Below are 27062 nucleotides of genomic sequence, written 5' to 3'. Positions count from 1 at the left end.
ACTCATCAAAATGATACTCATTTCTGGCTCTATTATTTTAAAAACCTATTCAGAGGATGTGGGTGTCACCGTCAATGCCAGCACTTATTGTCCATCCCCAATTGCCCCTGAACTAGTGAAGAGTCACCTCCTTGGTGGTTCGGTAGTCAGACCAGGTAAGGGTGACAGATGTTTCCCTGGAGGACACAAGTAAACCAGCTGGGTTTTTAAATGACAATTAGTAGTGTTACGAGCCAGGTTGCTACTTGATGAGTGTCCCTTTAAGGTGCCTGGACAGTAGTGTAGTAGTGTGTGTGTGTGGTTTTATCTGACTGCTGTGAGTGAAAAAGAAAGACTATAACTGGAGCGTACTGGCAGTTGCACAGAGAGATGAAGGGAGAGAGAGAGAGAGAGAGTTGGTGGCACTGACTGCCGGTCTCTGTATCTATGGATGAAGAACAATAGTTGTGGCTGTCACTGTACAATCCATGTATGGATTTTTGGAGCAATCTGTGGGGTCCATTTTGTCGTTAAACTGTACTGGAAAGCAGGTATATCTGTGGGCGGCCACGAATCGAGTGCTCTCGGTGTGGCAGATACTTCGGAACAAAGCAATGGAGATCGTCAGTGTTTGAGGTGTCGTATGGGTTTCATCGTGGAACTTGTGGATTTTGTAAATCCTCTCTACATTCTCTCTACATTCTACTGTGGTTTTCAGAAGCCTTTGCTCATCGTTTAATTTGTGACTTACTGAACTGGACTCTGAGAACTATTCCTAGACTTGGGGCTCGGGAAATTGCCACACACACACTTTGGGTTTATTTTGGGGTCAATGTCTGATATCTAACGTTTTTATTTCTCTTAAGTAGTTATTAATAAATAGATTCTAACATTTATATACGGCTCGTTGTGTTTCTATTGTTGCTGGTAAGTAACAGTGGTTTCTTGGTTACCATCACTGGGTCTAGGTTATTCTTTAATTTTAAGTTTTTATTTCATTACTTGAATTTAAAATCCCCAGCTGTTGTGGGATTTGAACTAATCTTTCTCAATCTATGGGCCAGAACTCTAGCTGCCAGTCCAGTAACTTAGCTACTACTTAGCAGGCATGGTAGTGTAGTGGTTAGTGTAACGCTATTACAGCACCAGAGACCCAGGTTCAATACCGGCCACTGTCTGTAAGGAGTTTGTACGTTCTCCCCATGACTGCGTGGGTTTCCCCTGGGTGCTCCGGTTTCCTCCCACATTCCAAAGACATAGGAAGTTGTGGGCACACTATGTTGGTGCCGGAAGTGTGGCGACACTTGCGGGCTGCCCCCAGAACACTCGACACAAAAGATGCGTTTCACTGTGTGTTTCGATGTACATGTGACTAATGAAGATAAAGGTATCTACTGCACCTCTGCTCAAACCTTCATCACAGCCTTGGGCCAAACATGGACATTAGGGCTGGAGAGAAGTGACTGCCCTTGACATGAAGAATGTGGCATTAAGGAGCACTGGAAAACTGAAGTCACTGGGTATCAAGGGAATAAAACTCCAATGTTTGTAGTCGTATCTTGCATAAAGGATAATGGTTGTTGGAGGTTACTGGAGCGAGATAGGACACCTGGTTGAATGGTACCACAACAACAACCTCTCACTCAATGTCAGTAAAACTAGAGAGCTAATTGTTGAATTCTGGAAGGGGAAGGAGGGTGAACATGTGCCAGTCTGCATTGGGAAATCAGCAGTGCAGAGAGCAACTTTAAATTCCTGGCCATTAACATATTGGATGAGCTCTGCTTGTGAGGCTGCTGCATGTAAGTTTTTCATTACACCTGTGCATACCTGTACTTGTGCATATGGCAATAAACTCAACTTTGACTTGAATCTTTTCTTTCCTGGGAGGAGGAATTCCTCAGGGCAGTGCTTATGGACCAATTATCTTTAGCTGCTTCCTCAGTAATCTCTCTACCATCTAATCAGAAACAGGGAGATTTGCTGCTGATTGCACAAGGCTCCATTCCATTTGTAGCTGTTCAGAAACTGTAACAGCCAAACCTGCATGCAACAAGTTCTAGACAACATTCAGGCAGCTACTGGTAAACAGTGAATAACATCTGTTTTACCAAGTAGCAGGCAATGTGGATTTCCAGTTAGCGAGTCTAATCAGCTACCTCTAACATTTCAATGGAATTATTATCTCCATGTTCCTCACCCTCATCATTCTGGCAGTCGCCACTGACCAGAAACTCAACTGGGGACAGGGAATAAATGTTGGCTTTGCCAGTGACATCCGCGCCCTGTGAATGAATAAAAGGAATGGTATTTGGAAGGAGACCAGAGAAATAGGTCTTAAGTTGTGTTTGAAAGAAAAGGAGATGAAATGGAGGATTTAGGGAGAATTCATGAGTACAAATGGAGTAAAATACCCACATAAAACATCACTGAATCATCTACAGAAAGGAAAATCCTTTATTGAAAGAAACTGGAAATCAGACAATACTGACTCAACAGCGTCTAAATACTGTTCGGTTTCCTGCCTCCCTGCACCCAAGCTGATCTGACATGTGGAACTAGGTGGGGGGGCGGGGGGGGGGGGGGTGTGGTGGAACGAAATTAGGTAGCGGGGGATCGGGGTGGTTGGAAAAGGGGGGGCTGCGGGGGTGAGAGAATGTGGATGGATCAGGAGGAGAGAGAATGGGGGTGCAGATTACCTGAAATTGGAAAATTCAATTTTCATTGTAAAAGGGCTATGGGAACAGTGACTGAGCTGGTCAGCAGCTCAACCTTTGCATTGACACAACACAGCAAGAGGCTGTTGGGGCCATCAAGTCTAGCAAATCCAGTTCCTCATTCTTTCTCCACAGCCCTGCAAATTATCTTCTCCCTTTTGAAAGCTCCGAATGTTTCTGTTGTCACCCAACCTTACAGGCAGCGGACTCCAGATCATCACCACTCTCAGCTTAAAAATTCCTCACCATTCCCCTTGTCCCCTTTTGCCAAGACCTGAACATCTGTTAATATCCCTGTATTTATCCTATCTAACGTCCTGATCCCATAACTGTAGGCACTTGTAGTTTTGCTGAAATGGGGATTCATTGGGAGAGCTGAAACACATAGGTGACAACTTGCGGGAAGAACGTCAGTGCTGATGCAGGGTCTGTTTGGGACAGTTCCTTTCCCCGTCCCACAGATGCACTGAGTTCCTCCAGCAGATTGTTTTTGTGGTTCCAGACTTCAGCATCTGCAGTCTCTTGTGTCTCCAAGAACATCATTGTTTTCTACAGGGGAGTCAAAGTGGTTGAGGCAGGTAGAGTAACAACTTTCCCTGTTGTAGAAAATGGTGACTGTGCTTGTTTGCCTGACAACAATCGCCCTTGGGTAAATTACAATGTTCCTTCCCTCTTTTAACTGTCTCACTGCACCAGAGACTTGGGTTCAATCCCAACCTTGCGTGCTATCCGTGCGGAATTTGTACATTCCCCCTGTGACTACGTTGTTCCAGTTCCCTCCCACTTCCCAAAGGAGGGAGGGTTGGTCGGTTAACTGGCTGCTGTAAATTGCCCTCAGTGTTGATGTAAATGCGGGGAGAATAAAAAATGGAGACACCAGAGACTGCTGATGCTGGAATCTGGAGCAACACACAAAGCACTGGAGGAACTCAGCGGGTCGGGCAGCATCTGTGGAGGGCGTTTTGGGTTGAGACCCTTCATCTGGACTGAAAGATAGAGGGGAGAAAGTTGGGGGGGGAGAAGGGGTGGAGCAAGAGCTGGATCCAGGTGAAGGGGGAGGTAGGCAGGTGGGGGGGGGGGGGGGAGAGAGAGCGAATAGTGTCAGAAGCTGCGAGGTGATTGGTGGAAGTGAAACACGGCTGAAGATGATGGAATCTGATAGGAGAGGACGGTGGAGCCAGGAATAAAGGGAGGGAGGTGGGGAGGGGAACCGGTGGGAAGTGTGTGTGGGTGTCGGGCAGGTGGGGAAGGAGATAGGGCGATGGGGGCTGGGTGGATCAGGAGGAGAGAGAGGAGGAGAGAGAAGGGAACAGAGGGGGATCGGTTCCTGGAAGTTTGGGGTTCGTGCTGCCAGAATAAATGGGATTTGTGTACATGAGTGGTTGCTGGATGGCCCAGAGAGCCTGTTTCATTGAGTCACACAACAGGGAAACAAGCCCTTTGGCCCAACTCATCCATGCCGACCAAATTGCCTATCTAAGCTAGTCCCAAACCCTGTTATAGGAAAGGTGTCATGGAGCTGGAAAGAGTGCAAAGAGGATTTATGAGAATGTTGCCAGGTCTCGAGGGCCTGAGTTGCAGGCAGAGATTTGGCAAGTTAGGACTTTACTCATTGGAGCATAGGAGACTGAGGGGCCACCTTATAGAGGTGTATGAAATCATGTGGGGCACAGATAGGGTAAATGCAGTCTTTTTCCCAGGGAGAGGGAATCAAAAGCTGGAGGGCATAGTTTAAGGTGAGAGGAAAAAGATTTAAAAGGGACCTGAGGGGCAACATCTTCACGCAGAGTGTGAAGAACGAGCTGTCAGAGGAAGTAATTGAGGATGGAACAATAACATTTGAAAGATACTTGGACAGGTACATGGATAGGAAGGATTTAGAGGGATATGGGCCAAATGCGGGCAAATGGGACTAGCTTAGATGGGCATCTTGGTCGGCATGGACGAATTGGGCCAAAGGGCCTGATTCCTTGCTGTATTACTCTATGACTCTATTTGGCTGCGTTTGGCCCATATCCCTCGAAACCTTTCCTCACCATCTACCTGTCCAAATGTCCTTTAAACATTGTAATTTTACCTGCCTCTACCAAGATGAAGGGCCTTGACCTGAAACGTGGACTGTCCATTTCCCTCCACAGGTGCTGCCTGACCTGCTGAGTTCCTCTGGCATTTTGTGTGTTGCTTCAGATTCCAGCATCCGCAGTCTCTTGTGTCCCAAAGGGGATTTTAGGTCAGATGACAAAGGGTTTAAAGTGTATCGTGAAGAAGAAGGGTTGAGCTTTCTCAAGGTATATTCAGTGGCAGAAGAATACATGGTATTCTCTTTGTATTGTAGTTCATGTGGTCATAAAGCTCAGAAACAGGCCCTTCGGCTCACTGAGTCCGTACTGACCATCAACCACTCATTTACACCGATCACATTTTATTCTCCCCAACATTCTTATCAACTCCCCCCAGATTCTAGCGCTTACCTACACACTAGGGGCAACTTACAGCAGACAATTAACCCAACAACCTGCATGTCTTTGGGATATGGGAGGAAACTGGAGCACTTGGAGGAAACCTGTGTGTCGTATACAAAATTCTTTCAGATCCACATGTTCACTGAGAGCCAGAGGAGAAAATGCAATTTTCTTTTTCAAGCAGCAAATGCTGGAAAAACTCAGCAGGTCAAACAGTGTCTGTGGAGGAGAAGCAGATAACATTTCTGTTTCCACAGATGCTGTTCAAGCGTCGCAGAACTGAGAAAAGAACAAGACAAAAGAGGCTGGCGCAGAGCAGGGGGCGGAAAGGCTGGCATCCCTGGACAGAAGTGGCGGCAAATTCAACACTAAATAAAAATAGTCTAGTAAACGGTCTTCGACTTGACATGTTAATGGTTCTCTCTCCACATATGTTGCCTGGCCTGTTGAATTTTTCTAACATTTTCTATTTTCATTTCTTTAATTTTTAAAAACCATTTTGTAACAGTTATAAATCACCTGCATTGAAAACAAGAAGAAAACTGTGCCCCCTCCTACTATGGTGGAGAATAGTGGTTTGGGATTTGGGGTCAATGATGAATGCAGTTCACAAAGACCCTTTCCCAGTGCTAGCTTCTGTCAAGTATGAGTACCAGGAGATCACTGGCATCCATCAATAGTGACGTCATTGGGTAGGCTGAGCAACGAATCTCATTGAAAAGCCTTCATATGCATAAAACCAGGTAATAAAAGGTGCCATTTTTAACTAACCTCTTAAACATTTTACAGATTTTAAAGATTGCTACACATGAAAGTAAGTTGAAGCAAAACATCGGAACCAAACTTGGAAGGGAAGTGATGGAACACTCTCCACTTGCCTGGGTGAGTGCAGCTTCAACAACACTCAAAAAGCTCGACACCATAACAGGACACAACAGCCCACTAGATAGGCAGCCCATCCACACCCATTCACTCATTCCACCACCGATGCACAGTGGCAGCAGTGTGTACCATCTACAGGATGCACTGCAGCAACTCACCAAGACTCCTCAGACAGCACCTTCCAAACCCACCACCTCTTCCTTCAAGGGCAGCAAATGCACGGGGAACACCATCCCCTGGAAGTTGCCCTCCAAGCCACGCACCATCCTGACTCGTAAATACATTACTGTTCCTTCACCGTCGCTGGGTCAAAGTCCTGGAACTCCCTCCCTGACGGCACTGTGGGTACACCCGCATCTCAAGGACTGCAGCGGTTCAAGTAGGCGGCTCACCACCACCTTCTCAGGGGCAAGCAGGGATGGGCAATTAAATGCTGGCTCAGTCTGCAAAGCCCACACCCCTTGAATGAATATACATATAAAAAAACTTAAGTAAAAGAATTCTCATTATTTTCAAAAGGCATGGAATTTTGAAATAACTTTGTAACACATACAAAATCTACTATCCCTGATCTGAATTGCTATTAATCAGTAATTGAGGATTAGCACATCCCAATTACATTTTATATCACCGAATGCCATGCTTTCATTAACAAGGTTAATTTATGAAGGGTTTAAGACCTAAATACTGATTTCTATTCGATATACCAATGAACACTGTAACAGGAAGTCAATAACTCCTGGAGGTTTCAGAAGTTACCTTGGGTTGCATTCTGTGATGACGGAAAATGCCGCCATTCAATTGCAAAACATGGGCCATAATGTTATCAAAGTGCTGTTCTACAGCAATTCATCTTGCACACGGTTTACAGAGCCAGCAAAGAATAACATTGTCAAGAACAGCAGAGAAGGAAAACGAGAGGCATTCAAGGACCATTAAACTCGGGATTGATACAAGGGAAAAATAGCTGCTGGAAATCCAAAACAAAACAGAAAGCAGAAGTACTCAGCAGGTCAGACAGCAACAGAACTGAGTTGATATTTTAGGCTGATGACCTTGCGTTAGAATTGGAAGAGGTATAACAGGTTTTTGACAAGTTCAGTAACAGGGAAAGAAGGAAGGGAGCGGAAAGAGATCAAAGGGAAGGCTGGTGATAGTTTGGAAGGTTGGAGCTGAGAGCTGCACTTGTGAATTGAATGGAACTGTTCTACAAAGCGGTCACCCAAACTGTGCTTGGAGTCCCAAGAGTAGAGATGTCAGCATCACAAGCAGTTCAGCTTGTGAACTAAATTGAAAGTAAAATGAAATGCCAGCTTTAACTGGAATAAGCTGTTTGCTTTGATAATTGGCAACAGGTAGCTCCAAACTACGTTCTGGGTGCAAAGTCCATTGGTTGAATCTGTTTTATCTCACTTTGGTAATCTAAGGGTGGAGAGGTCCTCCTGAGGGAATGAGACGTCATGAATGAATTGGATCTTTCAAAAGGGAGCTGATGAAACCTGAGAATAAAGATTTACAGGGAAAGAGGAATGGGGGATAATTGGCCCTCTTCAGAAGCCAACAGTGGCGGGGTGGGTCAACACCTTCCGAACCCTATCACTTGATGGTCAACATGACTGATCGAGGGTAATGTTGATCCAACTAGTTACTTGGAGCAGACGACAAACTGCTGGAGGAACTCAATGGGTCAGGCAGCATCTGTGGAGTCTAAGGATAGTTGAGTTACAGGGAGAGGTTGGACAGGCTCGGACTTTTTCCTTGGAGCGTAGGTGATCTGATACAGGTGCATAAAATCATGAGGGGCACAGATGGGGTCAATGCGCACTGTCTTTTTGGTGGAATCAAGAACTAGCGGGCATAGGTTTAAGGTGAGAGCAGAGAGCTTTAATGGGAATCTGAGGGGCAACTTTTTCATGGTACATATATGGAATGAGCTGCCAGAGGTAGTGGTTGAAGCTGATAAAATAGCAACTTTTAAAAGACAGTTGGACAGGTACATGGATAGGAAAGGTTTGGAAGGATATGGGCCAAACGGGACTAGTTTGGATGGGGCATCTTGGTCGGCATGGACCAGTTGGGCTGAAGGGCCTGTTTCTGTGCTAAATGAATCTATGATATTTTGGGTTGAGACCCTACATAAGTCCTGACCATCCCTTTGCCCCTCAGATGCTGCCTGACCCACAGAGTTCCTCTAGCAGTTTGATTTTTGCTCCAGGTTCCAGCATCTGCAATCTCTTGTGTCCCCAACTAGTTACCTGCATTGGTTAACACACAATTATACTTCCCAGCTGATCAGAATACAATTAAAAGGCTTATTTTAAGACAAGCAGATTTTACAATGAATTCCAAAGTACTGGAATAATATGGTCAATTCCAAATTGGTCATTTGGCATAATCAAAGACCCCACCCACCCAGGTCATTCTCTCTTCTCTCCTCTTCCATCAGTTAGAAGATACAGGAGCCTGAGGGCAGTTACCACCAGACTTAAGGACAGCTTCTACCCCACTGTGATAAGACTATTGAACAGCTCCCTTATACAATGAGATGGACTATGATGGACTCACGATCTACCTTGTTGTGACCTTGCACCTTATTGCACTGCACCTTCTCTGTAGCTGTGACACTTTACTCTGTACTGTTATTGTTTTTACCTGTACTACCTCAATGCACTCTGTACTAACTCAATGTAACTGCACTGTGTAATGAATTGACCTGTACGATCGGTACGCAAGACAAGTTTTTCACTGTACCTCGGTACTAGTGACAATAATAAACCAATTCCAAATCCATGTTGACGGTTCTGCTGCAGGGAGACTCCTTCCTTCCATATCTACCCGACTCCCAACAACAATGTAATTGTTTGAGCCGCATTTTCCTAAAATGAAAGTGCCAATGAACAAATAAGGGGGGAAGATGTTAGCAAGTACTGCCCTGCCCGGGAATACTGTTGACTCTCTGCCATATCTGCATGCTGGTTCACCTTTGGAAGGTCCCCATGGGCGGAACCTCAGGACAAAGGAATTTCCTCTGGGATCACTGATGTTATTGCTGTTAATGAGCACCTAACTACCATGGAACCCATTCAATTGCTAAATCATGTTGCTATTTTAAGAGATCTCTGGATACAATACAATTTGTTCCACAATACAATCTGTCCACAATACAAAGTTATCTTTGTACAATATCATACAAACCTTAGAGTCAGAGAGTCATACAGCATGGAAACAGGCCCTTCGGGCCAACTGGTCCATGCCAACCAAGACTCCCATCTAAGCTAGTCCCATTTGCCTGAGTTTTGGCCCATATCCCTCTAAACCTTTCCTATCCATGTACCTGTCCAAGTGCCTTTTAAATGTTGTTAATGTACCTGTCTCAACCACTTCCTCTGGCACAACTCTGGACCACCCTCTGGGTGAAAAAGCTGCCCCTCAGCTTCCTATTAAATCTCTCCCCTCTCACCTCAAACCTTTACCCTCTAGTTCTTGATTCCCAAAACTGGGAAAAAGACTGTGCTTTAACCCTATCTCTGCTCCTCATGATTTTATACACCTCTGTAAGATCACCCCTCATTCTCCTACACTCTAATGAATAAAGCCCTAGCCTGCTCAACCTCTCTCCATAACTCAGTGCCTCGAGCAACATCCTCGTAAATCTCCTCTGCACTCTTTCCAGCTTAATGGCATCTTTCCTATAGCAGGGTGACCAAAACTGAACACAATATTCCAATGTCTCGTACAATTGCAACAAAATGTCCCAACTCCTGTACGATAAGATGGACTCTTGACCTCACAATCTATCTCGTTGTGACCTTGCACCTTACTGTCTACCTGCACTACATTTCCTCTGTAACGTAACACTTTATTCTGCACTCTGTTATTGTTTTACCTTGTGCTACCTCAATGCACTGTTGTAATCAAATGATCTGTATGGACGGTATGCAAGACAATTTTTTCCACTGTACCTCAGATCATGCAACAATAAAAAAAAACAATTTACCAATTTAATTTACCAGTGCCTTACTGATGAAGGCCAGCCTGCCAAAAGCCTTCCTCACCACCTTGTCTACCTGTGACACCACTTTCAGGGAACCATGTACTTGTACTCCTGGGTCCCTCTGATCTACAACACTCCACAGGACCTGACTGAAATAACTACCTACAGCATAAAAAGAGGACACTTAGCCCAGTGTGTTCATACTGGCTGATTGAATGGCCAGTTTTAGCAGAGCAAGTATTTTGTAGTACTTTGTAAAAATGTCATCTCTATAAAGAAACAGTTTTTAGTTTAATTTTGATTAGCAAGAAAATGTGTGCCATTCCACATCAGTAACCAGCTGGATCAGCTGTGCAGTCAACTCATAAGCGAAAATCAAAAAAAACCTGCAAATGCTGGAAATTTGAAATGACAGAAACTGCTGCTAAAACACAGCAGATCAGGCAGCGTGTGTGGAGAGAGAAACAGAGGTAATTCTGCAGATTGCAGGGCCTCTTTCAGAACTGGGAGAAAGAGAGAACAAGTTAGTTTTAAGCTGCAGAGAATATGGGAGAGGACTAGACAGAAGATAGGGTGATATCTCTGACAGGACGAGACCAAGCGGTTGATCTGACTGTTTTGTAAATGAGGGAGGTTAGAGAAAGAAAACACAAAGGGAAGATAACTTTGTCAGCAGCTTATCCCTGGGGCAACCCTGGCCTCACCCTGCCAGATATGTTCAGAAAGGGCAAGAGAGGGGTGGATAGTGCAATGATAATTTGAAACTTGTTTTCTTTCATTCCAGTTCTGACAAAGGATCTTTGACCTGCGACATTAACTGTTTTTCTCTCTCCACAGATGCTGCCTGACCTGTTGAGTATTTGCTTGAATTGCCTTCAATTGGACAGCTGAATCTACCATTGAACAGGGTTCAGAGGCAGCAATTTAGCCCACTGTGTATGGTTAACTCGAACAGGGCGACATCCATTTATATTCCCCCTCTTTCCTGCCCTGTTCCTGTGCTACTCCCATTCCCTGCCTCTTTTCCCAAATGCCAATACATTTCCCTTTCCTATAACCAGCTCCTTTGGAGAAACTTCTGAATGAATATGTTTTCTCTATCCTTCTAGATTACAACTCACTGTGTGAAAAAGAAAATCTCCTTCACCCTTCACTGAGTGATGGTGATTAAGTTACTGGACTCGTAATTCAGAGAGCTGAGCTAACACTCCAGATACCAAAGTTAAAATCCCACCACTGATAGCTCTGGAATTTAAATTCAGGTAATCATCTTGAACTTGCAAACAAAAACTGTTACTAAAGACCATCAAACCACCAGATTGTTGTACAAACCCATCTGGTTCATTAATACCTTACAGGAGGAAGGAATCTGCTGACCTTACCTGGTTTGCTCTATATGTGACTCCACACCCACTAATGTGCTTTACTCTTAACGGTCCTCTGAACTAGCCTAGTTAGCTCCTCAGTCTGGGGGCAATTAGGGGTAGGTAATAAATGCTGATATTGCCAGTGATGGTCAGATGCCAAAAATAACTAAAATATTCTTCTACTTGTTACCTTGGTAAATTGGTTTATTATTGTCACATGTACTGAGGTACAGTGAAGAACTTTGTTTTGCATGCCATCCATACAGATCATTTCATGACAACAGTGCATTGAGGTAGTACAAGGGAAAGCTATAACAGAATGTAAAATATAGTGTTACAGATACAGAGAAAGTGCAGTGCAGGTAGACAATAAGGTGCAAGGCCATAATGAGGTCAAGAGTCCATCTTATTGTACTAGGGGACGACTTAATGGTTATATAACAGCAGGATAGAAGCTGTCCTTAAGCCTGGTGGTGTGTGACTTCAGGCTTTTGTATCTTCTGCCCAATGGGAGAGGAGAGAAGAGAGAGCGTCCTGGGTGGGTGGGGTCAATGATTATGTTGGCTGCTTTCCTGAGGCAGTGAGAAGTGTAGACAGAGTCCATGGAGGGGATGCTGATTTCCATGATGTGCTGAACTGTGTCCACGACTCTCTACAGTTTCTTGCAGTCACGGGCAAAGCAGCTGCCATACGAAGCCGTGATGCATCCCGATAGGATGCTTTCTATGGTGCATCAATAAAAGTTGGTGAGGATCAAAGAGGACATGCCAAATTTCCTTAGCCTCCTGGGGAAATAGAGACACTGGTGAGCTTTCTTGGCTATGGTGTCTATGTAGTTGGACCAGGACAGGCTATTAGTGATGTTCATGGTTATGCCCATGTCCTCTGCTTACTGATCCCCTGCTAGTGGAAGGAATCTTGTTAAACTGATCTAAAAAAGAGCTACTTATTTCCTGATAAATAAATTAGAATACTGCTCTCTGAACACCTCTCCCAGATTGTTACAACTTGCTGAGGACACTCGTTTTTAAATTTAATTCAGTAATCTAGGCCATCAGAGCTAACTAGGCCAGTTCAGAGGACCTTTAAGAGGGAAGCACATTAGTGGGTGTGGAGTCACATATAGACCAAACCAGGGTCAGCAGTATCCCTCACCCCTAGGTGAATATAGTTGCAAATTTCGATGAGTCCCTCAGAGATAAAAGGAAGTGTGGTGGAAGGTGCTGATGGTGATAGGACCTTTGTGGGAAAGGGAGGTTGGGGAGGTAGGGGAGGGATTCAGGGAGGAACTGAGGTGATGAGTTGTCCTGGCCTTCTGATCCAATGCTGGGTTGAATGAGGAAAAGATACCAATAACCGGCAAGGTCAGGCCAAAATTGGTGAAGAATAATTGGATTGAATGCTAGTTTGCCTGACGTGATAGCTCTCCCACACTTACAGGGTGAAGAGAATTTTACACAAGGGAATGGTTTGGTTTGATTTATTTATTATTGTCACTTGTACCGAGGTACAGTGAAAAACTTGTCTTGCATACCGATTGTACAGGTCAATTCATTACACAGTGCAGTTACATTGAGTTAGTACACAGTGCATTGAGGTAGTACAGGTAAAAACAATAACAGTACAGAGTAAAGTGTTGCAGCTACAGGGAAAGTGCAGTGCAATAAGGTGCAAGGTCACAACAAGGTAGTTCGTGAGTCTATCATAGTCCATCTCATTGTATAAGGGAACTGTTCAATAGACTTATCACAGTGGGATAGAAGCTGTCCTTGAGCCTGGTGGTACATGTTCTCAGGCCCCTGTATCTTCTGCCTGATGGAAGAGGAGAAAAGAGAGAATGTCCCAGGTGGGTGGGGTCTTTGATTATGCTGGCTGCTTCACCAAGGCAGCGAGAGGTAAAGACAGAGTCCAAAGAGGCAGAGAAGTGAAGCAAGGCCTTGAAGGGGAGGGTTAATCTTGTCAGGTTAGTGAACGTTAGTGCTGTTCCAATCTGGCCTTGGCATTAACCTTTGTGTTCCCTCTAAGAATGCAGTTTGAATTCACGTTCTATCAAGGACCAAACTACCCTTTACTTCATTAGGTTCTTGAGATGTGGTCATGGATTATGACCTTTAGTACCCCTCTCCTCTTGCTCAGGGAGGGTGGTGCCACACAAGTGGCTTGTCTGGCAAGTTCAAATGAGGAGGTTAGAAGTAACCAAACTGACATGAGACTGCACCTGGAGTACTGTGTGCAGTTCTGGTCGCCAGACTGTAGGAAGTATGCGGTTGCACTGGAGAGTTTGCAGGGGAGATTGGTAAATTGGTTTAATAGGTACGGTGAAAAACTTGGCTACCGTCCATACAGATCAATTCATTACAACAGTGCATTGAGGTAGTACAAGGGAAAACAACAGAATGCAGAATAAAGTGTCACAGCTACAGAGAAAGTGCAGTGCAGGCAGACAATAAGGTGCAAGGTCATAACGAGGTAGACTGTGAGGTCAGGAGTCCACCTTATCGATTCACCGGGCTGTTGCCTGGATTGGAGGACTTTAGTTATGGGGAGAGATTGGATAGGCTGGGCTTGTTATCCCTGGAGCGAAGGAGGCTGAGGGGTGACCCGAGAGAAGAATATTAAATTATAAGAGGCATTGATATGGTAGATGCAATCTTTTTCCCCAAGGAAGGGATGTCAAAAACAAGAGGGCATAGCTCTAAGGTGAGAGGAAGGAATTTTAAAGGGGATCTGAGGGGAAAGGTATTTTTTTAAAATAAGTAATGGTTGATATCTGGAATTCGTTGCCAGAGAGGGTGGTTTTGTTTTGTTGTTCTTATTATTGTCACGTGTACTGGATTATTGTCACAGGAGAAACTGCTTTACCCAGAGAGTAGTGAATCTGTGGAATTCTCCGCCCGGGGAAGCAGTAGAGGCTACCTCATTAAATATATTTAAGACACGGTTAGGTAGATTTTAGCATCGTAGGGGAATTAAGGGTTCTGGGGAAAAGGCAGGTAGGTGGAGCTGAGTCTACGGCCAGATCAGCCATGATCTTATTGAATGGCGGAGCAGGCTCGATGGGCCAGATTTCTTATGTTCTCAATGAGATACAGTGAAAAATTTTGTTTTGCACGCTATCCATACAGATCACTTCAAACATAAGTAGTACAAAGGGAAAAGCAATAACAGAATGCAGGTGGTGTAATCAGATACAATTACTACGGTTAAGAGACATTTAGACAGGCGCATAAGTAGGCAATGCATAGAAGGATACGGTCCTAGTGTGGGCAAATGGGATTAGTGAAGGTCGGCATAGATAAGATGGGCTGAAGAGCAACCATGTACAACTCTATAGCTCTATGACACACCTGGGCCAGTCCATATAAGGACAATGCAGTCCTTTCCCTGAAGGCATGTCAGTGAATCTGCTGCATTTCTGGCAGTTTAAAGACAACTCTGAACTTGATGAGGCTTGAACTCACCGTCACTAGCTGATGAGTCCGGGGTTCTGACATTACTAGACTAGGAACACGATCGCTCAGTTTGTTTAGCTGTCATTGAAACCTGTCTGCACACCAGAGATCACTGACAACAATGGTCAGCTTTCCGTGTTGCTCTAGTTCCAGTGCCCTCATTTCACGTTCCTCCCTCACAGATCAGTCTCACCTTCTCTATTTTTCTGCATCAATGAAAAGCGAGTAGCATGGACCTGGGGTGAAATTCGGGTCCCGTAGAGCAGGAAGCAATAAGTACCCTTTAAGCAGCAAACACTGGCAAAATGCAAATCAATGCTAAACTCTAACAGCATTTTATTAGAGCACAGTCATCTCAAAAGGAGACATTAGGACATTTCGATCAAAGGTAAAGGCGTAGGTTAGGGCACCACAGTGAAAACTGGTAGAACCACTGCCTCACAGGTTCAGAGATCCAGGTTCAATCCTGACCTTGGGTGCTGCCTGTGTGGAGTTTGCACGTTCTTCCTTGTGACCACGTGGGTTTCTTCTGGATGCTCTGGTTTTCTCCCACATCCCAAAGGTGTGCGGACTGGGAGATGAACTGGCAGCTGTAAATTGACCCTAGTGTGTAGGCGTGTGGTAGACTCTGGGAGAGGGGAGTTGGTGGGAATATGCAGCGAAGGGCGTTACAGGGGAAATTAGTGAGGCAATGAGATTGTTCTGTGAACCAGCATAGACTCGATGGGCCAAATGGACTCCTTTCCTCACAAAAGGAAACATGGAGATTTTGTGGAGTACTTTAAAAGGGAAGGGAGAACGGTAGGGGAGGTTTGAAAGGAACTACTACAGATTTCAGGGTGCAGACATCTAAGAGCACAGCCAGCAGAGATGGGGTAATGGAATTCAGGGGAACGCACAAGGGGCCACAATTGGATGACAGCGGCGCCACGCGATGTTGGATTGTTGGTGGAACGGATCTACCCAGGTACCTGAAGGCAAGGACAATGATGTGAGACCGGGGGGGACGCAAGGTGAGTGAACGCTGACCTGGGACATGTTAGAATCATAGAGCTAGGGAAACAGACCCTTCAGCCCAACTCATCCATGCCGACCAGGTTGTCTACTTGAGCAAGTCCCAGCTACCTGTGTTTGGCCCATGTCCCTCTAAACCATGTACCTGCCCCAATGTTGCAATTGTACCCACCTCTACCACTTCCTCTGGCAGCTTGTTCCATGTACCCACCACCCTCTCTGTGTGAAGAATTTGCCCCTCAGGACCCTTTTAAATCTTTCCCCTCTCACCTTAACCCTACGCCCTCTACTTCTATCCAGGGAAAAAGACAGTGGCCATTCACCTTATCTGTGCCCCTCATGATTTTTTAAACGTCTCTGCCTCTTAAACTCCAGGAAAAAACGTCCCAGCCTATCCAGTCTCTCCTTGTGGCTCAAGCCCTCCAGTCCTGCTAACATCCTAGTGAATCTTTTCTGCACCTTTTCCAGCTTAAAGGCATAGCTAGGCAATCAGAACTGCACATAGTGTTCCAAGTGCGGTCTCACTAATGCCTTGTACAGCTGTATCTCACCCACATCTTGTACAACTGTGAAGTTAGGTCAGAGTTTTCAAAGCTTTGAAATTCACAGTGGGTGGGAAGACACTGGGGGGTGGGGGTGAATATCACGGAACTTTCCCCTTTCTACCTTGAAGGAATGTAGCTACATTAAACTAGAGCGATCATGAACAGCCCCAGACCTCAGTTCCTTAAGCTGCAAGTCGCTGAGCTTTGCTGGTCAAATCACAAGACATTGTGTTTTTCCTGGCATCTTCCTTTTGCCTCTTGCAGGCAAGTCACAGCCGCACGTGACCCCTTATCAGACAGAACATCTCAGGCTGAACAATCCAGAAGGAGCCTGACCTTTACCTAGTTGCAAAGAAACAGTCCGGGTCATGTCAATTAACAACTTTGGCAGCCTAGGAATGTTTCAGTGAACTTTCCCAGTTGGACAGTTCCCACAGAAGCTCCAGAGCAAGTAAAGAATGTGGAAGAGATCATTGAGCCACTGCTCCCTGTTTCATCAATTGAGAGGAGTAATCAGTTTATGGGAATGTATCCACCTTGGTTTTAGATGATTCAGAAGCCGTACTCCTCAGTGTTATAGCAATCAAGGAGCCCTCCCAACCAGGTCATTCTCTCTTCTCCCCCTTCCTATTGGGCAGAAGGTACAAAAGCCTGAGAAAACCTACCATCAGATTCAAGCGCAGCTTCTATCCCGCTGTTATCAGACTCTTGAACGGACCTCTCATATGCTAAAGATGGACTCTTGATCTACCTCGTCGTGGCCCTTGCATTTTATTTGTCTACCTGTACTGCACTTTCTCTGTAACTGCAACACCATATTCTGTTTTTTTTCTTTTCATACTACCTCAGTGCACTTATGTATAGAATCATCTGTCTGCATGGCACGCAAACAAAAGCTTTTCACTGTACCTCAGTACGTGTCATTGGTAATTGGTTTATTATTGTCACATGTACCAGATACAGAGAAAAACTTTGTTTTGTGTGCTATCCTTACAGGTCATTTCAAAACATAAGTACATCGTGGTAGTACAAGGAAAAGCAGTTACAGAATTCAGAATATAGTGTTATAGTTACAGAGAAAGTGCAGTCCAGGTAGACAAATAAAGTGCAAGGGCCACGATGAGGTAGATTCTGAGATCAAGAGTTCATCGTTATCATACAAGAGATCTATTCAAGAGTCTGTAACAGCGGGATAGAAGCTGTCGTTGAGCCTGGTGCTGTGTGTTTTCAAGATTTTGTATCTTCTGCCCGAGGGGAGGGGGGAGAAGAGAGAATAACCGGGGTGGGAGGGGTCTTTGATTATGTTGGCAGAATGACCAGGATAGGATGGGTCTTTGATTATTTGACAATAATAAACCAATTACCAGTTACCAATAATAAGTCTCTGTGGCACAGCTTATATATACAAAGGATGCTTATTGATTTATGGAGACAAGAGATTCTGCAGATGCTGGAATCTGGAGCAACACACACAAAATGCTGGAGGAACTCAGCAGGTCAGGCAGCATCTACGGAGGAAAATAAACAGTCTCCCGAAACATCGACTGTTTATTTCCCTCCGTGGATGCTGTCTGACCTGCTGAGTTCCTCCAGCATTTTGTGTGTTTTGCTTATTAACTTATAGACTGGTTATGAGACATAATCTCTTTAGGCAATCATTTTACTGGTTTATATTAGGGAAGGTGCCTTCAAGAAACAAGGCGAGTCAGCAGTTAGATACCCTCCCACTTCCGCTTCCAATGAGAAATGACATGTGATGCCGTCCACTATATTACATAGAACATAGAACACTACAGCACAATACAGGCCCTTTGGTCTACAATTTTGTGCCGACATTTTATCCTGCTCTAAGATCTATCTAACCCTTCCCTCCCACAGAACCCCCTATTTCTCTATCATTCATGTGTCTAGTAGTCTCTTAAATGTCCGTAATGTATCTGCCCCCACAACCTCTGCCGGCAGTGTGTTCCACGCATGCACTACTCTCTGTGTAAAAAAACTTACCCCTGACATCGCCCTAAGAGTGCCTGCTTCCCAAACACTAAACCATGCCATCCGTTCTCCCACCGCAACTGCACCTTCCCTCCCCAGCACTGGTCATTGCTGAACCCCCCACTCTCCCCAAACCCACCACTGGCTCAGTTTTAGAATTCTTGTCCCTCCATCTCCATGGCCATCTCTAATCTGGACACCCTCCAGACACTCTACATCGTTTCAAATCTGGCCTTTTTGCATGGCCTTGATTTTCATCACCCGACTGGCAGCCATCCCTTCACCTCTGGAGTCCCACCGCTTCCAAGTTCCCCTCCCAACCCATGTGCCTCCTGGAAAGTACACCTCTTTAACCAAGATTTTGGACACTTGTCCAAAATGTTTTCTTCTTCAGGTTGGCAATGCTTTGGCTGAAAGCACCCACAGGATGCCCCTTGATATTCAATCACACTGTATACAATTTTTAATATGATTTATTCATTTTTCAGAACGTGGTCATCACTGGCAAAGCCAGCATTTATTGCTCATTACAAACTGATCTTGGGAAAGTGATGGTGTCGGACTTCTTGAACCATCAAAGCACCTCGGGTAGATACGGTGGTGAAGAAGGTGTTTGGCACGGTGGCCTTCATCAGTCAGGGCACAGGAGTTGGGCCGTTATGTTTCAGTTGTACAAGACGTCGGTGAGACCGCACTGGGAGTATTGTTTTGGTTACCCTGTTATAGGAAAGACGTCATTAAGCTGGAAAGACTTCAAAGAAGATTTACGAGAATGTTGCCAGGGCTCAAGGGACTGTTATAGGGAGAGGTTGACCAGGCTAGGACTTTATTCTTTGGAGCATAGGAGACTGAGGGCTGACCTGATAGAGGTGTATAAAATCCTGAGTGGCATAGATAGGGTGAATGCACACGTCTTTTTCCTAGGGAAAGGGAATCAAAAACTAGATTTAAGTTGAGAGGGGAAAGATATAAAAGGGACCTGAGGGGCAACTTTTTCCACCCAGAGGGTGGTGGGGATATGAAATGAGCTGCCAGAGGAAGTGGTCGAAGCAGGTACAATAACAACATTTAAAAGACATTTGGACAGGTACGTGGATAGGAAATATTTAGAAGGTTATGGGCCAAATGCAGGCAAATGGGACTAGCTTAGGTGGGCATCTTGGTGTGTATGGACCAGATGGGCCGAAGGGCCTGTTTCCATGCTGTATTACTCAACGACTCAATGACTTCTGGTGAAGGTGCTCCCAATGTTGTTGGGCGGAGACCTAGACCTGGCGACGTTGAAGGACTGATGACATATTTCCATGTCACGGTGGTGTGCGGCTTGGAGGGGAACCTGCAGATGATGGTGTTACTCTTCACCTGCCGGCCTTGTCTTTCTTAGGGGTCGAACTCGTGTGTTTGGGACATATTCTTGGAGCAGCTGTGAGTTATTGGGTGAATAACTGCATTTTGTAGACAGTACACACTGCAGCCAAGACACCAGCGGTGGTGGATGGGGTGCTGATCAAGTCGACTACTTCTACCTGCATGGTGTTGAGCTTCTTGTGTTGGCGCTGCTCCAGTGGAGGTAAGTGCAGGGTATTCCTTCACACTCCTAACGTGCCTTGCAAACGGTGGAAAGGCTTTGGGTTAGTCAGGAATTGCTTGCTGCAGGACGCCCAGCTTCCAATCTTCTCCTGTGGCCATAGTATTTATGCGACTGATCCAGTTCAGTCTTTGGTCAATGGTTATTCCCAGGATGTTGAAGGTTGTGGAGCACAACAATTGCAATGCCTTGGAATGTCAAGGGGAGGTGTTTAGACTCTCGTTGGGGACGGTCAATTCCTGGCATTTCTGCGGTGCGAATGTTACTTGCCACTTATTAGTCCATGCCTGAATGTTGCCCAGGTTTTGCTTCATGCTGGCATGGACTGCTTCATTGGCTGAGGTGTTGTGAACGGAACTGAATATCATGCAATCTCCAGCAAACATCTGGAGTTACGATGGAAGGAAGGTCATCAGTGAAGCAGCTGAAGATAGTTGGGGCTGGGACACTGCCCTGAGGAACCCCTGTAATGAAGTCTTGGTGCTGGGGTGATTGACATCCAATGACCAAAACCACCGTGCAAAGTATGACTCCAAGCATTGGAGTGCTTTCCCCTTGGGAGTCTGTTGACTTCAGTTTCCCTGGGTTTTTCTGATGCCAGCTGAGTCAAGTGCTGCCTTTACATCAGGGGCAATCACTCTCACCTCACCTTTGGTAATCAAGTTCTTTAGTCTGTACTTGGACGAGGCTATGAAGAAGCCCAGAGTGCGGTGGTCACGGTGAAACCCAAAATAGGAATCAGTGAGTAGGTAATTGGTGAGTAAGGACCATCTGATAGCATTATCACACAACATCTCCCATGACCTTGCTAATGGATTGACTGATTAGATGTTAATTATTCTGATTAGATCGCTACTGCTTTTTGTAAACAGGAGATACTTGAACAGTTTTCCGCACTGTTGGCTAGATACCAATCTTGTAATTGTTCTAAAACAATTGGGTCAGAGGTGCAGCCAGTACTGTGGGTCCTTAGTACCTCAGGTTAGTCCTGGTCTTTAGTAATGGCAGGTTAATCGGCCACTGTAAATTACTCCCTTGTGTAGGTGGTTGGATAAAAAGAATCAGAGCAGAGTTGATGAGACTGAGAGAGAATAACAGGGTAATAAGGGGAAGGGACTGACGGGATTGTTCTGCTGAGATCCAGCATGGAACCGGTGGGCCAAATGGCCTCCGTCTGAGTTGGAATAAGTAAGTTTACAGCTGGGATGTTATCTGGTCCCAAAGGCCATGCTGCATCCAGTGCCCTCATGCATTTCATAGAACATAGAACAGTACAGCACAGAACAGGCCCTTCGGCCCACAATGTTGTGCCGACATAGCTATTCCCTCTTGCCTACAGAATGCCCATATCCCTCTATTTTCCTCTCATTCATGTGCCCATCCAAGCCCCTCTTAAAAGCCCCCAATGAATTTGCCTCCACCACCCTATCAGGCAACGCATTCCAGGCATCCACCACTCTCTCAGTAAAAAACGTACCCCTCATGTCTGTTCTGAACCTACCCCCTCTCATCTTGAATGCATGTCCATAAATATCGAGTGAATTGAGTCGGTTGGAGACTGGCTTCCATGACGAAGCAGGGATTTCATTTCTTGACATAGAGGGAGACTACTCAGCCCATTGAGTTTATACTGGCTTTCAGAGTTATCCCATCATTCCCATTCCCTTGCATATCCTCTCACACATGCCCATTAACAACACTCCCCACTGATTCTCCCACCACGAGGGGTAATTTACAGCGGCCAGTTAACCTATCAACTAGTATATGGTGGGAGGAAGCAGGAACACTGGTGGGGAACCCACAGACAATGTGAGAGAGTGCAAACTCCACACAGACAGATGGATCATCCACTCTACATCCGGATAAACATGCTTCAACCTCACCTTTAGCACTCACATATTGGGCTCCACTATCATTGAGGAAGAGGAGATTCTAAGAGCTCCTGTTTAAATTGTCCACTGCCATTCATGACTACTGTATAATTGGATATGGGAACACTTAGTGCTTTTGCTGGTTAGTATGCACTTAGCCTCTGTGCAGCTTTGCCAAATTGACATCTCATTTTCAGTCCTGGCCTGCTCTCAGCATGTTTTCCTGCATTCCGCATTGAAACAAGGTTGGCCCCTGGTTTGATGGTAATGGTAGTGTGAGAGATATGGAGACCACGGGGTTACGATTGTGGTGCTGGATGTACCCTTCTGCTTCTGCTGATGGTTCAGAGCAGCTCATGATGCCCGGTTTTGTGGAGACACCAGAGACTGCAGACACTGGAATCTGGAGCAACAAACAAGATGCTGGAGGAACTCAGCGGGTCAGGCAGCATCTGTGGAGGGAAGTGGACAGTCGATGTTTCAGGAGCAGGTGAAAGGTCTCGACCCAAAATTCGACTGTCCATTTCCCTCCACGGGTGCTGCCTGACCCGTTGAGTTCCTCCAGCATTTTGTTTGATGCCCAGTTTTGTGTCTGATCGGTCCCATTGAGCATGATGGTAGCGCCACATAAGGATGTTCTCTGTGCGAAGGCAGGACCTTATCTTCACAAGGACTGTGCAATGGTCACTTCTACCAATGCTGTCATGCATGGATGTACAATGCATCAGGTAGAGTGGTGAAGACAAGGTCAAGTTGTTTCATTGCACATCTTAGTGTGGGATTCAATGTGGCAACCATGTCCTTCAGGACTTGGCCAGCTTGGTGAGTGGTGTTGCTATGGAGCCCTTCTCGGTGATGGACATTGAAGTCTCCACTCAGAGTATGTTCTATGTCCTTGTTCATTGCTTCTTCCAATTATTACTCAACCCAAAGGAGCATTGACTGAGTCATCACCTGATGCTGGGAGACGATCAAGAGGTTTCCTTCTCTGTGCTCGAGTTGATATCATGGAGCTTCGAGGAGCCGGGAGTCCGAGTTGTGGACTCCCAAAGCTACTCCCTCCCTCCTGTACATCAGTGTATTGCCATCTGTCCTGCTGGCGAGACACCGACATTGTGATGGAGGATTCTGACACTTGGCCTGTGGGGTATGACTCTGAGCATGACCACATCAGTCTGTTGGTTGAGTTATCTAGTGGGACAGTGGGACCAATACAGATATTTATAGGGAGGATCAGGCCCATTTGCAAGGGCCAGGGGTGATGGTGCCATCTCCGAATTCAATGCTGAAGTTAATGCAGGGGAGCCTATCTACTTGTGTCTTTCTTTTTCTGTTTCACGTAGTGGCACTGGTACAAACCTCGGAGGGGAATTATAAGGCTCGATGACTTTGCTGGTTCTGGAGTCATCCACGTGCAAGGATGAGAGGGACACCAGCAAATGCAATTATTTGTTGCTGGCGTCTGATTAATCTGACCAAGTGGAGCAGCAGTCCCGATGAATAAAGTAATCTCCAGTTCATATTGACCATAATAAATAAAACCTTTGCACTGCTTGCAAACACAGAGGTAGGTGGAGGAGAAGGGCATTCAGACCCTTGTGCTTGCTCCCTCTGCAGTAAGACCATGGCCTAACTTTTACCCTGCACTCACTTTCCTGCATCAGTTCCAGATTCCCTCAGTATCAATCTGTCATAGAGTCAGAGTTATACAGCACAGAAACAGGCCCTTCGGCCCAACTCATCCATGCTGACCAAGCTGCCTTCCTGAGCTAGTCCCATTTGCCTGCGTTCGGCCCATATCATACCTCTACTGCTTGTTCCGATAGCTCGTTCCACATACTCAGCGACCTCTGTGTGAGAAGTTTGATCCTCGGAATCAGGTTTATTATCGCTGACATATGTCGTGAAATTTGTTGTTTTGCAGCAGCAGTACAGTGCAAGACATAAAGACATAAAAATTTGTGTCAATGCTTCGGATGAACTGATGCAGGGTTTCAACCTGAAACGTCGACAATTCGTCCCCCCCCACCCCACCCCACAGATGCTGATCGACCTGCTGAATTCCTCCAGTAGACTGCATGTTGCTCCAGATTCCAGAATCTGCTGTCTCTTGTCTCCCCTTTGAATCTTTCCCTTATGCCCTCTAGTTTTTGACTCCCTTACTCTAGAAAAAGGACTATGATCATCCACCTTATCTAAGCCCCTCATGATTATATAAACCTCTGTAAGATCACCTCTCAACCTCCTTCGCTGCAGAGAAAACAGTCCCAGCCTATACATCCTCTCCTTATAACACAAGCCCTCCAGTCCTGGTAACATCCTCATGTTACACCCTCTTTTTAAATTTAATTTTTTTTTAAATGTTATTTACAGGGTGGTAACAGGCCCTTCCGGCCCAACAAGTCCGCGCCGCCCATTTTAAACCCAAATTAACCTACCTGTACGTCTTTGGAATGTGGGAGGAAACCGGAGCACCCGGAGGAAACCCACGCGGACACGGGAGAACGTACAAATTCCTTACAGACAGCGAAAGGAATCGAACCCCGATCGCTGTCGCTGTAATAGTGTTGCGCTAACTGCTATGCTACCTTTTCTTTACACCCTCTCTAGTTTAATCAGTCATTCCTGTAGTATGGTGACCAGGACTGCTCAGAATACAGCGCCAGTGACCCGGGTTCAATTCCCACTGCTGTCTGTAAGGAGTTTGTACGTTCTCCCCATGTCTGTGTGAGTTTCCTCTGGGTGCTCCGGTTTCCTCCCACATTCCAAAGACGTACGGGTTAGGAAGCTGTGGGCATGCTATGTTGGCGCCAGAAGCATGGCGACACTTGTAGGCTGCCCCCAGAGCACTCTACGTAAAAGATGCATCTCACTGTGTGCTTTTCGATGTACATGTGACTAACAAAGAAATCTTATCTTATTCCAGGTGCAGTCTCACCAACATCTTGTACATGTTGAACATACCCAAGGACTCATCCTCCTTGAGCAGAGAATTCCAAAGATTCACCACTCTCTGGATGAAACATTTCTCATCTACCCTGAAAGGTGACCCTCTTATTTTGAGATAGTGACCCTTAGTTCTAGACAAGCCAGCCAGGAGAAATCGCCATCTCCACATCTTCACTGCCAAACCCCGTAAGATTCTGCACAGTTGTAAATCATGATTTCTGATGGGTTACATGCATACACTCCAAATTCTATGATTGGATTTCACTGAGATTGCTTTTCACTTTTTAAACCCCTTTTGAATGGGATTAACGCTAATTGCTGAAGTTTATTTGAAATAAAATGCACATTAATCCAACCAAAACCCATATGAACCGGTAGATAGTTCTTGACTGGGCTGTGAGCTCTTTTTCAGGGTACCAACAGTTCTTGCGGAGCCTCCGAGTTTAATCCCTCTGCCACGTTACACTTTTACTATACATTCCAACAGAACAGAAATAACACTTCGCCAATAATAATGCCTGAGGCTGCAGAGTCTGTTTCACGAGATACAAAATGTGCTGGTTTCGCATTTGCTTTTACCACAACAGTACGTGTGTGTGTGTGTGTGTGTGTGTGAGAGAGAGCGAGAGAGAGAGAAATGGTCTCAGAATTCTGTGCGGTCTCCACGCAGCCCTCTACCCCCCCAACCCACCCCCTCCAACATTCTTGAAATTAAGGTTAAGACGTGAAATAAATCGATAATCAGGCAGGATTCTCACCTACAGACTCCACAAAAATCACACAACGCCTGTGGAAGAGACTAACGCGGAAATGCTGACCTGTTATACCTCCTCTCTCTCTCTGGGACTTAATCCAAACCGGAGAGCTCTCACTTACATTTGCCTCCTTCATAGGGAATCTTGGTGATGTTATTCTCTCTTTCCTTCACGAAGATCCAGTTAGCTGAATTCCGACTGTTGTAGGCAGCATGTTGTCTTGAGAGTCAATGATCAGTTTCACTCTCTCCCCACAGAAGGGATTTTTTTTAAATTATGTATATTTATACAAAAGGCAGTTTCCTTGCGCAGAGAGCAGACACGCCTTTCTTTAAATATATTTGGCAGTGGAATGACTATCTGCCAGTGAAACAGACCCGAAGCACATGAGACGCCGGGTTGTGCACACACAGGGGCGCTCTGGCTGGGGGAGGACCTGAGGGCAGTTTGCATTTGTTGACTTATTCCCCGACTATGAGTTGGACTTTGAAACTTGGGTCGTCGCGGCGGCAGTCATTCCCGTAAGGCAGGTCGAACAGAATGACATCGAGGATTAGGAAAGTGCTCGCAGTTATTGAAAGGACTCAAGCGCCTCCCTATAAAAGCATCGTAGCCAATGGGAAACTTCTTCCCCCGGCTTGGGAAGGCCGGGTCAATGCCAATTTGTGCACAGCAAGCTCCCATGCACAGTGATCAAGAGACTGGTCGCTTGCTTCAGTGATGTTAGTGGAGGGTGATCAGTCTGTGCGGTGCTGAGACTCGCCAGGATGTTTGCCTGGGTTGGAGAGAGATTGGACAGGCTGGGACTGTTTTCCCTTGGGGGTGCTGGAGGCTGAGGGGAGACCTGATAGAATTAAGAGAGGCCTTGATAGAGCAGATGGAATCTTCTTTCAGTGGTCGAGGTATCAAGAGGACAGAGGTTTATAGGAAGGAGTTTCAAAGGGGCAGCAAACAATCTGCTGGAGGAAGTCAGTGGGCGGAGCAGCATCTGTGGGGAGGGTGTGGGGGTGGGAAGGAATTGTCAACATTTCTGGTTGAAACCCTGCTTTCAGGACTGAGAGTGGGATGGCCGGTATAAAGAGGAGATAAATTGGGATAAAACGTCAGCACAACATTGTGGGCCGAAGGGCCTGTTCTGTGCCGTACTGTTCTACGTTCTAACATTGTGGGCCGAAGGGCCTGGTCTGTGCCGTACTGTTCTACGTTCTAACATTGTGGGCCGAAGGGCCTGGTCTGTGCCGTACTGTTCTACGTTCTAACATTGTGGGCCGAAGGGCCTGGTCTGTGCCGTACTGTTCTACGTTCTAACATTGTGGGCCGAAGGGCCTGGTCTGTGCCGTACTGTTCTACGTTCTAACATTGTGGGCCGAAGGGCCTGGTCTGTGCCGTACTGTTCTACGTTCTAACATTGTGGGCCGAAGGGCCTGGTCTGTGCCGTACTGTTCTACGTTCTAACATTGTGGGCCGAAGGGCCTGGTCTGTGCCGTACTGTTCT

The 27062-nt window shown here is 45.9% G+C and overlaps 1 protein-coding gene across 2 annotated transcripts in view; it reads right to left on the bottom strand.

Moving 5' to 3' along the window:
* Positions 1 to 26098, bottom strand: part of kitlga (kit ligand a) — a 114784-nt gene extending 88686 nt beyond the window's left edge. For both annotated transcript variants that reach the window (XM_052029831.1, XM_052029832.1), the window contains exon 1: positions 25689 to 26098. In XM_052029831.1, the coding sequence (XP_051885791.1) occupies positions 25689 to 25703 (15 nt within the window). In that variant the 5' untranslated portion in view covers positions 25704 to 26098. The remainder of the gene's footprint in view (positions 1 to 25688) is intronic.
* Positions 26099 to 27062: the final 964 nt, after the last annotated feature.

This window comes from Pristis pectinata, chromosome 15, assembly GCF_009764475.1.
Source record: "Pristis pectinata isolate sPriPec2 chromosome 15, sPriPec2.1.pri, whole genome shotgun sequence".
Taxonomy (NCBI): domain Eukaryota; kingdom Metazoa; phylum Chordata; class Chondrichthyes; order Rhinopristiformes; family Pristidae; genus Pristis; species Pristis pectinata.
This window is presented reverse-complemented; position numbering and strand designations above follow the sequence as displayed.